The 13,976-nt window shown below is 40.0% G+C and overlaps 1 protein-coding gene across 3 annotated transcripts in view; it reads right to left on the bottom strand.

Moving 5' to 3' along the window:
* The window catches only part of pxk (PX domain containing serine/threonine kinase), an 85,623-nt gene that overhangs the window by 62,889 nt on the left and 8,758 nt on the right, over nucleotides 1-13,976 (bottom strand). For 2 of the 3 annotated variants that reach the window (XR_005943462.1, XM_041190885.1), the window contains exons 2-5: nucleotides 6,328-6,378; nucleotides 2,307-2,354; nucleotides 1,217-1,403; nucleotides 93-170 (exon numbers count right to left, since the gene is read on the bottom strand). Coding sequence is in view for 2 of the 3 variants with exons in the window: in XM_041190885.1 (XP_041046819.1) it covers nucleotides 93-170; nucleotides 1,217-1,403; nucleotides 2,307-2,354; nucleotides 6,328-6,378 (364 nt within the window). In the remaining variant the exon portion in view is untranslated. Of the gene's footprint in view, nucleotides 1-92; nucleotides 171-1,216; nucleotides 1,404-2,306; nucleotides 2,355-6,327; nucleotides 6,379-13,976 lie in introns of those variants that run through there. The other variant, XM_041190886.1, reaches the window with a different exon arrangement.

The following is a 13,976-nucleotide window of genomic DNA, read 5'->3' as shown; positions in this document are numbered from 1 at the left end:
GTGTATTCCAAACCCTAACTATAACATATCTCTCCTCAATAAGCAGAGCTATTCACAAAAAATATGCATAGCCTAAATGTAGATTTACTCACCTATTTCCTTTAGTGGTTCTACCACCTCCCAGTTAGGTTCAGAACGGAAGAACATAGATACCTGCTGTAAGGCGATTTCTGTTGGTAAGTTAGAAAGGGAAAAATGGACTGTAAACCTTTGCACAAAAATGTTAATTCAGAACATTGAAAAATAAGAAGTAAATATTAAACTGATAAATTTACAAAGAATAACTTTAAAAACGTCTTCCAGTAATTGGTTTGCCACACCTGACAGGAATATGGGACATGCAGCAACTAACAACTTTAACTTAGTGGTTACTATTTATGAAGACTCAACCACATTTTTGCAAACCTCTTGTTTGGATCATTGATTCGGCTGCAAGAACACACAATACTTTGCTCTATTCTATTTATTCCACTCAACTATAAGCAGTATTCATCCAACAACGAAAGGGTAATTTTTACTGGATCAATGAAAAGAATTAATGCAATCTCAATACTGCTCTTAGCATAGGACACATTTTTAAAAATTCAAATTTGATTCTTAGTGTGTACTGAACTGGCCAATCTCAGCGAGGTTAGCAGTGCAGGCAATAGGCTACAACTGGACTCGGTTTCCCAATCTAGGAACAAAGAAAAAAGTGACCAGCCAAAGTTCTTGAGCTTCTGAATGCTATCTAGATATCTGTTGGTGGCAGGTGTGAGTGGCTGATATGACAGCATTGTCCAAGGCTCAGTGGTAACTGCTTCACAGACATAAAAGCTCTCAAGTTCAAAAACAAAAAAAACTGCCACTTGCACAAGGTACTAAATGGCTGTTGCCATTTTCAAAACCGTAACACAGAACGAATCATTATCTTAACTAGTGAAGCCTAAGAGGAGAAAAACTTCAGATAGAAAGAAGGAAAAAGAACTAAAAAAAAGTTGAAGCTTTTACTATTTTCAGCTTAATTTTAAACATAGACATTTGTAAAGGTGATGTTTTTCTGTACAGATTAATTAGTCACTATTATTTTTAAAATAGCATTTACATTTTCAGAGTTTTATGACAGCAAGAAACTAAGAGTAGATGCTATTTTGTAGAAGATAAAATTTGCAATAACCAAACTTATCATTAAACCAAACATCAGTAAAGCATGCAAGTCTATATCTGTGGTACTGACCAGTGTAATTAGATGAGTAGTTGATGGGATCAAGAAATTTTTTAACCAGTTCACAGTTGGATAGCATATGTTGTGTCGTAATGAAATTCAGGTAATTCTGAAGTCCTCGTTGTCTTTCTGCTATGAACTCACGATCCATATTTCCAATTAGCTTTTTGGGAGGTAGAGGTAGGATCAGACCTGAGATCTGTAATAAACACAAATTTACTGTGACTGTAAGCATATTGATTACTTGGCATGTTAACTTTATTCTACGTTTATGATTTTTTAAAACAAATTTAAATCAAATTCCACTTTGCTATATGTTTTTCAACAGCTCATAATTCAATAAAGTCTTTAAAAGTTCACCTTGTCACATCATTTACATTTTAAATAAACCCTTTTGTCATTTCTAGCCATTATTACTGCTGCAAATGAACAACATTTTTAATTTTATATTTTACTAAAATGCTTTACATCAAGGTTTGGCCTCTTTTACTGCATTCAAAACAAAGCACAAACATCTGATCAACCATTTGAACCAAAACCCGAAAAAAAGTAGCAACATCAGAAAACTGCAGCATGTGTCAAACATCAGGATAATAGTGAGGTCTTAAAAATAGCTTTTAAGTCTATTATAGCAAGATAGCAACTTATTTATTTGAAAAATAAACATTTCAAATATGTCTTGAATGCAAAAGGCTAACCTTACACAGTAGTGGATTGATTTTTCTGACTTCTAAGTATTATAATGGCACCCTCTGATCTTGAACAGTAATTAGTGTTCAAAAATATTAATAAGCAATTAAATCCTTATGACAAAATCAAACTTGAATGTTAGCCTTTGTAGTAATATTCATTCTGCACAGTTTCAATATATGAAATCGGTCTAAAACTTGTGGTTTTATGTTATTTAGAGACATTTTAGGTCTCAATAAACTGTAATAATTCCTGTTGTACGTCACATTGTAAATTTTACTTCCATAATCTCAATATTAAGATTTGCGTGCAAATGTTTTTTCTTGATAGGTCTCCCATTTTTCAAATTCCATAAAATTAGTTTGCTCCTGCAGCACATTAAAAACAAAGGCAAAAACAATAAATGAGATACCTGTAAACTAGCATTCAGGACATCAAAATCACTGTATCTTCTGATAATCTGCAAGTAATCGTAAAATATAAATTATTTTCTTCTCTATGAGTCACTTTTTTTTTAAGCTTACAACACTCTACAACAAAACTTCAGAGATGCTTCTAGTCATAATTAACATAAAGATTGTTAGGTTTAATAAGTGATTGTTCTTCTAATTTTTTTTAAAAAGTAAAATCTACATTTAACCATGATGGTAAGCTATCATTATGCTGGTGATGATATTCCCGTGAGTGAAAATAGTCGTTTGGTAATAGAGAACTTGAGTATTGCTGGAAAAAAGACATTTTCTCAAAGCTTTTTCCCTTGCACGCATCAGAACAATCGCAAGAATATCAATGTCAGGGGAAGCAACAACTTTATACTGTATGAGAAGAGAGATCTGATTGCTTGGCAAGTGGACGCTGGGACAGAATGCACCAGTTAATGATGACTGACAGTTAACTGCCAAGCAATGTTTAAAATTTAAACTAGGCAGCTTGACTGTTTGGTCAAGGCATTGCCCTAAGGAATGAAACAGCAAATGGCTATCATTTATTTTGTTTAGCTGAAACAGGCATAATGCATGTACATGTTCTTTCTGTCTGCAATGAACAGAGCCGTGTGTATTAATATGTAGCTTCCAGCACATGCAAGTGCACCATTCTTCAAGCCCAGCTGACAATCTTAAATTGGTTGTAATTTTTGGCACACTGAGGAGTATTTAGCAAACTTTGTCCAATCGTGGAACCACATCTAATTTTGGACAATGTGTTTTGAGTTTTGCAAGCACAGGCTGGTTGGTTACGATCTGTACCTTGCCCATTGCAAACAGCGGAAGGGACTTCCTCTTTGATACAATCTGCCTGTCTTTGGGACTTACGGCCTACATACCTAGCATCAGACTGGCACTGAAAGTGCAGATGCTATTTCAAATTCTACATCATGCAGTACGTGTGAAATTCCTAAAATTATTTCTTGCACATATCAAAATGGTGGTAATAGGAACAATCAAATGGTGGTAATAGTAATGTGTAAAATCTCTAACAGCTCAGAGTAGCAAGGAGTATAAATGGTCACTGAAGAGTACCATTTTGTCAGCCTCCTTCTACTCATAATATACTATCAGCTGACAGCTTTATATGAAACTAGCAGAGCTGTATAAAACTCCATAGAAATTCTTTTGTGGATATATCTGCAGTGAGTTGCTTTGTTCATTGAAAGAAATGGAATAACTTCAATTACAACATATATCAATTGATTATTAACTTTGGGCCAAATAGGTCAAACTTCATTATACACATTTTATATTTGGGGGAGATCGTGGCACAGTAGTTATATCATTAGACTAGCAACTCAGAGGCCAAGGCTAATGCTCTGGGGATACAGGTTCAAATCCCACCGTGGTAGCTGGTGGAAGTTAAATGCAATTAATATTTAAAATCTGGATAGTCTCAGTAATGGTGACCATGAAACTATCAATTGCTATAAAAGTCCATCTAATTTACTCATGTTCTTCAAGGAAGGAAATCTGCCTATCTTTTCTGGTTTGGAGAAAGGAGAAAGTCTCGACTCTTGACTGCGGGGTGGTCAGGGAGAGAGCAGCGCCTGGCAGGAGATCCGGACGCTCCAGGCTAAGAGGCAGCTCTATCTGAATGTATCATTCCAGACGCACAGCAATGTGGTTGACTTGTAAATGCTCTCTGAAATGGCCTAGAAAGTCATCCTCAGTTCAAGGGCCATTACGGATGGGCAACAAATGCTGGCCTTGCTAATGATGCCAACATTACATGAACAAACATAAAAACTACTAACAAAAGGCAATCTAATTAATTGGGTCTGTAATGAAACATTATTCTCACATGCAGAAATATAATTATTTGATTTTCCAAACTACGCACATCTATAATAGCCTAGTAGCACAAACAATATAGCATCTGGTGACCATGTAGCTTCTGGATTGTCATAAAAACCCATCTCGTTCACAAAAGTCCTCGAGGGAAAGAAATCTGCCCTCCTTACTGGTCTGATCAATATGTGGCTCCAGATCCACATATCTTTTTTAACTCTCAAGTGCCTTCTGAAATTGTCAAGCAAGCCACTCAATTTGCCAAACTGCTATGACAAAGTACAATGCAGCGGTTCAACATGGCAGCTCACTAACTTTCAAAGCCAATTAGGGATGTACAATAAATGCTGGTCTTGCCAACAACACACTGTGAATGACTAAAGAGTGCAATCTCTTTAACTAATTTCTCTTCTTCAAGAGATTTTTAGAGCAGCAGCTAGAACAGTATGGAGGAAAATGGCAAAAAAGTGATATTAGACCAAGCTATGTTATTCTTTAATTGTTCAAGGAGGCTGAAAGCTATATTAATAGCATAAAGGAAAGAAAGAACTTGCACTTATATAGTAACATCTAATGACCTTGGGATGTCCCAAGGGCTTCACAGCCAATTAAGTGTACTGAATTGAAGTGTATCACTGTTGAAATGCAGCCAATTAGCTCACAACAACATCCCAAAAACAGCAATGACATAATGGCCAGGTAATCTGATTTTAGTGACATTGACTGAGGGATAAATATTACCCAGGATATCCTGTTCTACTCTGACCTACAGGTATACCATCTTTTACATCCACCCAAGTGCAGAGGGGCCTAACAGTACATCACTACTTCAGTATAGCACTGAAGCATCAGCCTGGATTTTGAGTTCAAGTCTCTAGAGTGGGACTTGAATCCACAACCTTCTGCTCCAAGAGATGGGAATGCTACACTGAGCCACATCCAATACTATGATAAAAGAGAGCTAACAGTCCAATCAATTAAGTATGCAGCTCAATTTTGTACATATATCAAGAACAGAAATTCTCAAATGCCCACATCAAAATTAGGATGGTTGTAACATTTTTTTAAAATTGTTCCCGGGATGTGAGCACTGCTGGCCCAATTACCCTTGAGAAGGTGGCACTGAGCCACCTTCTAGAACCACTGCAATCAATGTGGTTTGGAAACCCACAGTGCATTTTCTGTAGTGGTTTGATATAACTGAGTGACTTGCCAGTCCATTTCAGAGTGCAGTCAAGTGTCAATCACATTGCTGCAAGTCTGGAGGCACATGCAAACCAGGCTGGATAAGGAGGCGGATTTCCTCCTCTGAAGGACACTGGTGATCCAGATGGGCTTTTATGACAATCCAGTAGTTTCATGATCATTATCGAAACTAGCACTTTATTTCAAATTTATTAGTTAACTGAATTTAAAAATCCCCCAGCTGCCATGGTGGAATTTGAACTTATGTCTCCAGAGTATTAGTCTAGGCCTCCAGTCTACTAGTCCAGTAACATTACCACTTTGCTACAGTCCCACACTAAGCAGAAAATTCAACCTCAGAATATAGCACGTGTAAAAATAGCATGTGGAGCATCTTTAATGTAAAAAAAACTTTGCAAAGTGCTTCACAGAGACAATAGGGAAAATGGACAGATATAATTCCACCCTGTGCAAAAAGAAAAACTTCACATATAATGTTTTTATAGAAAGAAAAGTTCACACTGAAAATCTATCACATGGATTTAACTTCATTTCCAGAAGTAAGGTGACCTTATAATTCACAAGTGACAAGACAGTATTTACGCGTTTTTTGCTTCTCTAGCTACCCACTTGGGCTGAGAAAAAAATAAACCAATTCAGAATTCAGCTGAATTTCAACACCTGTTATATAGCAAAAAATCCAACAAACATTCCATCAGTGCTTTTTCTTTGCTAAATATTAGCACATTAGATCGTTTGCCCTCTTGTCATGAAATACGCATACACTAAAATATCAACTCAGTACTTGTATTCATCCAGAAAGGCTGACATAAGTAAAGAGCAATTATTGTTCTTGGGTGACTGCAGATCACAAGAAGATAGTAAATGATTGGTTGCCTTTTAAGTCCTGCACAAAGTTAACTGGTAAAACATAATAGGTTAAAAAAAAATTAGATTGAAATGGTGTACCTGCCAACTGTTTTCTGCTGACACTCCACGTTGTACACGAATAATATATTCCTATAAAAGTAAACAAGACATGCAAATTAGAGCAAGGCCAGAACAGAAGACCTCATACTTTTAACCAACACAGTACAATGGCCCAAAATGTGAGCACAGAAGTATTGTGGTTGGTTTGGCAATCAGGATTTCAGTTCAGAGCTGTAGATTTTCTTCTGAATTGGTCTAGTAATTAAAGGCACTGCCTGGTGTAGTATCTAAACCATAATGATAAGAGGGTTACAAGTTCAAATTCCAGTCTTTTGAGTTAGTTGATCACTGTAGCAGCATTTGGGGCATTACAATTGGCCTATATACCTAGGAAAAGGAGAGAATAAAAATCGGCCAGAGGTTTAACTCATGATCACTATCAAAAAAATGAAATTCCTCCATTTATATTGCACCTTTCATAAACTCAGGATATCCCGAAGTGTTTTACAGTACTTTGTAACACAGTCACTGATGTGATGCAGGAAACATGGAAGCCAATTTGTGCACAGCAAACTCCCAAAACAGCAACAGGATAATGACCAAATAATGTTTTTGTGATGTTTGTTGAGAGAGAAATATTGGTCAGGACACTGGCAATAATTCCCCTGCTCTTCTTCAAAATAGTACCATGCGATCTTTTACAGTTACCAGAGACAGCAGTTTAATGTCTTATCCCAAAAATAGCATCTCTGCTAGTGCATCACTCCTTCAATACTACAGCTGAGAGTTAGCCTAGATTTTTGCGCTCAAGTTTTTGGAGTGGGACTTGAACTCACAACCTTCTGACCCAAGAGGCAAGAGTGCTACCTTCTGAGCCATGACTGAAACAAAGCTGAGTTTTACTGTTACATGTAAGAGTGATGACATTGGACAAGAACAAAATTGGGCTAGAATGTGTTACTCTTCATGACTAAATGACCTACCAACAATCAGTATCCAATTTCACACAGGAAGAATGGCCACTTGGGTTAGATCTCACAGAATCCATGGAAGCATACCCCTACAAACATCAGTATCTTCAGCATAGGAGCGGGAAGAACGAGGTCTGAATTTTGCATGCATCAAGACAAAACACTGGCCTGGATTTTCACTGAAGGAATGACAACAAGGCTAACTGCGTCACCAATATTATGGACTAAATCAGCTTCTGGCATACACTGTCAAATAAAGAAATTAAGAAGTTGCTGCACAGTTTGCCCTGCTCAAACTTCATCACACTGGTATCTCACCAATAGATTCAGTATTAAATCCCATGAAGGACGCGAGGTTGTGATACCTACCCACTCAGCATGCCAGGAAAAGCTAAGGCTGGTGCATTCAGGGAAAAGTGAATTTTTACCGGCATGATGTGTCTTAATTATTGCCATTTTTCTGGCCCTGAAAATATCATTTTACAAATGTGGAGTCTTATTCCTTCAGAATTTAATTATTGTTGGACATTTCAAAATGTGTTTTTACTTTTGCTTTGTCTCTTTTCTGTCTCTCTCAATCCTAGCTTTCTTTACCTCTCTATTTTCACTCTGAATTAAATATTCTAATCTATACCTCCTCGCTTAGACTATATGTCTCAATGAGGATTCTTCAATCTGATTGGTTGTACAGACACACTGCTGCATGTCCTGTTCAAACAGATTCAAACTACCTGTAGTAACCAAAAGTTGCCACTCAAAAACCCACAAACATCTGTGTGAAGCTGTAAACATAATAAAAGGCAAGGGCACCCCTTTGCTGCTGACCGCAAAATCAAAGCCATTAATTTTTGAAAAGATCAAATGCTGTTTGTTGTTTGTCAGCATTCTTAATTTAAGTGCTTTGACTGCAAATATAAAGGACAGTTGTGTCTCAACACTGATTCAACAAGAAGCCTTAAAAACATTTTTCTGTTGTACCACTGTGACATTTCCATATCAGCTATTTTAGCTTCATCGTATAAAAAGTTCTGTACTGTGGACATGAGTCTATTAAGAAGTAAGTTGAGATTACCCTTGCAAGAAACAGAAATGTGTGACTCTCATCCCATCACTCTGGCCCGAATCAGGTCTCAGAGGCGAATGTACCATTTTCTTAACTCACTGAAGAGCTCCCTTCTGCAGAGTTGAACAACTAATCATACAGCACTGTTGCACAGTAACCCAACAAAGTCAAAGTTAACAAATTAGGTTCAAAATTTATTTTGTAAACAACTGAGACAGAGTAGAGAGAAATGCAATGGTGGGGGAGTCCAGAACCAGGGGTCGCAGTCTGAGAATATGGGGTAGACCATTTAGGACTGAGATGAGGAGAATTTCTTCACCCAGAGGGTGGTAGAGCCTGTGGAATTCGTTACCACAGAAAGTAGTCGAGACCAAAACATTGTATGTTTTCAAGAAGAAGCTAGATATAGCTCTTCGGGCAAAAGGGATCAAAGGGTATGGGGAGAAAGCGGGAGCAGGCTATTGAGTTGGATGATTAGCCATAATCATAATGAATGGTGGAGCAGGCTCGAAGAGCCAAATGGCCTACTCCTGCTCCTAGTTTCTATAGCAAACCAAGAGAGTAAATCAAACTTAATAGGTCAATACTCCCTAAGAAAAGGCATTGTCAAAAAGGAGTGTTCAAATACAATGCTTCAATAATCAATTTAGCTCAAATAAAAGACTTCTGCTCAGTAAGTCTAAAAAGACTGCCATTTGTTGAAGGATGATAAAATAAATAATAAAAAGGTTGAATAAGAGAGTCACTGATAGCAATATGAACACAACCAATAGGAAAGTTTTGTATTTTGTGTGTGAGGGAGATACTTGTGCTCTTTCTTGTAAATAGAGAGAACTTTTAAACTTCCACAATGTCAATCAACTGGCCTCAGATGTCTTTCCACACTCCTCTAACCTGAAAACTTCCAAAACAATAACTAAGTCCACAATGAAGCATGGGGCTAGCAAAAGTAGCTGTGATTACAAAACACATCTAAAATTGTAACATTTTAAAATCAGACTTCTACGTGAAAAGCGTCTCCTACATTTCAGTTCCACACACCAAACAGTATGAATGTACTATTACTGCAATCTGGATGAATATGCCAAAATCACAATAGCAGTACTCTATTTACAAGATACTCCATGAACGCAAATTCATCCCTCCTCCCCAAATAGTGGGTAAGAATGATCAACTTTAGTCTGGTTCATCTCTATCCCACTGTTTTCTTTTGTCTTTTTGCCAATTTGCTCTATCAACTTTTCTTGTCCTCACTTGGTGTGCACTGGTGGGTTAGAGAGTAAGGTGAAGCAGATAAAGACACAAGTCACAAGTACTGACTATAGGAAGTTCACAAGGGTAGTGAGAAATGAAATCAGAGAGGTTAAAAGAGATTGCAAGAAAAGACTGGTAATTAACATAAAAGGGAAGCCAAAAGTCTTTTCTAAGCATATAAGTAATAAAATGTTAGTAAGAGGAAGGATGGAACCAATTAGTGAACAAAAAGGGGATCAATGTATGGAGGCAAAGGATATGACTGAGGTACTAAAATGGGTACATTGCACCTATCTTTATCAAGGAAGAAGACGCTCCCTAAGTCTTAGTGCAAGTGGAGATAGTTGAGATACTGATGGTCAAACAATTGATAAAGAGAAGGCATTAGTGGCTGGTTGCACCTAAAGTTGATAAGTCACCAAGACCAAATGGAATACACCTAAGAATACCGAGGGAAGTAAGGGAGGAAACTGCAGAGGTACTGGCCATAATCTTCAAATCCTCCTTAGATATGCTGATGATACCAGAGAACTGAAGTGCTGCAAATATTGCACCCTTATTCAAAAAAAGTGTAATGATAAATCCAGGAACTACAGGCCAGTCAGCTTAACCTTGAGGTGGGAAAGCTTTTAGAGACAATAATCTGGGACAAAATTAACAGTACTTGGACAAGTGCAAATTAATAGGGAAAGCCAGCACAGATTTGTTAAAGGTAAGTTCCGTTTAACCATCTTGAATGAATTTTTCTTATACAAGGTAACAGCGGTGGTTGATGAGGTTAATGCGGTTGGTGGGATGCATATGGACTTCCAAAAGGTGTTTGATAAAATGTCACATAATAGACTTGGCAGCAAAGTTGAAGCCCATGGAGGAGAAGGGACAGTGGCAGCGTGGATATGAAGTCAGCTGAAAGACAGGAAACAGAGTAGCAGTGAATGGTTGTGGCTCCTGTTAAAGCTCCAATGGCTGCTTGATAACAAAGACAAAGACCAATGCTGACTTCTCCAAACAAAGAGTTTTATTCTGATGCGTAAAACTCCACAGACACATTGGGAAGAATCATCCCACATTTGCACTAAGTGCGGTAGCAGACGGGTAAGATGGCCACAATTGCTGATTTTCATACTGTATCATCTCACCCGCCGCATTAGTTATGCATTTCCGAGAAACACACTATTTTGATGGCGGGCAGGCTCTCATTTGCCCCCACACCATCACTTCGCTGCTTCATTAAGCTGGGCGCCATTTTTAAAGTGTAGCCGCGTGCACACATCTCAGTGCTTCCAGGCCACAACTACTTTTTAAAAATTCATTCACGGGGTATGGGTTTCGTTGGCTGGGCCAGCATTCATTGCCCATCCCTTTTTGCGCTTGAGAAGGCGATGGTGAGCTGCCTTGTTGAACCGCTGCAGTCCATTTGTAGACGTACACCCACAGTACTGTTGGGAGTTCCAGGATTTTGACCCAGCGATAGTGAAGGAACAGCGATATATTTCCAAGTCAGGATGGTGAGTGTCTTGGAGGGGAACATCCAGATGGTAGTGTTCCCATCTATCTGCTGCCCGTGTCCTTCTAGATGGAAGCAGTTGTGGGTTTGGAAGGTGCTGTCTAAGAAGCCTTAGTGAATTCCTGCAGTGCATTTTGTAGATGATACACACTGCTGCTACTGTGTTTAGGTGGCGGAAGGAATGTTTGTGGATGTGATGCCAATCAAGTGGGCTGCTTTGTCCTGGATGGTGTCAGGCTTCTGGAGTGTTGTGGGAGCTGCACTCACCCAGGCAAATGGGGAGTATTCCATCACACTCAGGACTTGTGCCTTGTAGATGGTGGACAGGCTTTGGGGAGTCAGGAGGTGAGTTATTTGTCGCGCGATTCCTAGCCTCTGAACTGCTCTTGCAGCTATGGTATTTATATGGCTGGTCCAGTTCAGTTTCTGGTCAATGGTAACCACAGGTTGTTGATAGTGGGGGATTCAGTGATGGTATTACTATTGAACATCAAGGGGCAATGGTTGGATTCTCTCTCATTGGAGATGGTCATTGACACTTGTGTGACACAAATGCTACTTGCCACTTGGCAGCCCAAGACTGGATAGGTCTTGCCACATTTGGACATGGACTGCTTCAGTATCTGAGGAGTCACCAATGGTGCTGAACATTGCGCAATCATCAGCGAGCATCCCCATTTCTGGCCTTATGATGTAAGGAAGGTCATTGATTAAGCAGCTGAAGATGGTTGGACCAAGGTCACTACGCAAAGGAACTTCTGCAGTGGTGTCCTGGAGCCAAAATACCTGGCCTCCAACAACCACAGCCATCTCCTTTTGTGCTAGGTACGACTCCAACCAGTGGAGAGTTTTCCCCCTTATTCCCATTGACTCCAGTTTTGCTTGAGCTCCTTGATGCTACACTCGGTCAAATGCAGCCTTGATGTCAAGGGCAGTCATTCTCACCTCATGAGTTCAGCTCTTTTGTCCATGTTTGAACCAGGGCTTTAATGAGGTCAGGAGCTGAGTGGCCCTGGCGGAACCCAAACTGGGCATCAGTGAGCAGGTTATTGCTAAGCAAGAGCCGTTTAATAGCGCTGTTGATGACCCCTTCCATCACTTTACTGATGATTGAGAGTAGACTGATGGGGCAATGATTGGCTGGATTGGATTTGTCCTGCTTTGTGTGTACAGGACATACCTGGGCAATTTTTCACATAGCCAGGAAGATACCAGTGTTGTAGCTGTACTGGAATAATTTGGCTAGGGGCACAGCAAGATTTGGAGCACAGGTCTTCAGTACTATTGCTGGAATATTGTCAGGGCCCATAACCTCTGCAGTATTCAGTGCCTTCAACCGTTTCTTGATGTCACATGGAGTGAATCGAATTGGCTGAAGACTGGCATCTGTGAAGCTAGGGACTTCCAGAGGCAGAGATGGACCATCCACTCACCACTTCTGGTTGAAGATCATGGCAAATGCTTCAACTTTATCTTTTGCACTGATGTGCCGGGCTCCTCCTTCATTGAGGATGGGGATATTTGTACAGCCTTCTCCTCCAGTGAGTTGCTTAATTGTACACCAACATTCACAGCTGAATGTGGCAGGACTACAGAACTTAGATCTGATCCGTTGGTTGTGGGATCACATAGCTCGGTCTATGATTTGCTGCTTATGCTGTTTGGCATGCAAGTAGCCCTGTGTTGTAGTTTCATCAAGTTGACACCTCATTTTTAGGTATGCCTGGTGCTGCTCCTAGCATGCCCTCCTGCATTCTTCATTGAACCAGGGTTGATCCCATAGCTTGATGGTAATGGTAGAGTGGGTCATATGCCGGGCCATGAGGTTACAGATTGTGTTCGAGTATAATTCTGATGCTTCTGATGGCCCACAGCACCTGATGCCCAGTCTTTAGTTGCTAGATCTGTTCGAACTCTATCCCATTTATCATGGTGGTAGTGTCACACAACATGATGGAGGGTACCCTCAATGTGAAGGTGGGACGTCTCCACAATGACTGTGGGGTGGTCACTCCTACCAATACTGTCATGGACAGATGCACCTGCAGCAGGCAGGTTGGTGAGGATGAGGTCAAGCATGTTTTTCCTTCACCACTGGCCACAGACCCAGTCTAGGACTTAGGACTTGGCCAGCTCGATCAGTAGTGGTGCTACCAAGTCACTCTTGGTGATGGACATTGAAGTCCCTCACCTAGAGTACATTCTGTGCCATCTGGTTGGATTCGTACCTAGCACAAAGGGAGATGGCTGTGGTTGTTGGAGGTCAGGTATTTCAGCTCCAGGACACTACTGCAGAAGTTCCTTTGGGTAGTGACCTTGGCCCAACCATCTTCAGCTGCTTAATCAATGACCTTCCTTACATCATAAGGTCAGAAGTGGGGATGCTCACTGATGATTGCACAATGTTCAGCACCATTCGTGACTCCTCAGATACTGAAGCAGTCCATGTCCAAATGTGGCACCCCTCAGTGTTTCCTCCAAGTGAATTAGGAACATTAATTCATCAGCTGAGGGAGGGCAGTACATGGTAACTAGCAGGTGGTTTCCTTGCCCATGTTTGATCTGGTGAAACTTCATGCGGTTCGGAGTCGATGTTGAGGACTCCTAGGGCAACTCCCTCTCGACTGTATACCGCTGTGCCGCCGGTGCGACAGGACATACCTAGGGATGGTGATTGTGGTGTTTTGGACATTATTTGTAAGATATGATTCCATTGAGGACAACAGGCTGTTGCTCGACTAGTTTGTGAGGCAGCTCTCCCAATTTTAGCACTAGCCCCCAGATGCAAGGAGGATTTTGCAGGGTCGACAGATCTCTGATTGCCGTTGTTGTTTCCAGTGTCTAGGTTGATGCCGGGTGGCCCGTCCAATTTCATTCCTTTTTTTGTGACTTT

This window comes from Carcharodon carcharias, chromosome 7, assembly GCF_017639515.1.
Source record: "Carcharodon carcharias isolate sCarCar2 chromosome 7, sCarCar2.pri, whole genome shotgun sequence".
Classification (NCBI taxonomy): Eukaryota; Metazoa; Chordata; class Chondrichthyes; order Lamniformes; family Lamnidae; genus Carcharodon; species Carcharodon carcharias.
This window is presented reverse-complemented; position numbering and strand designations above follow the sequence as displayed.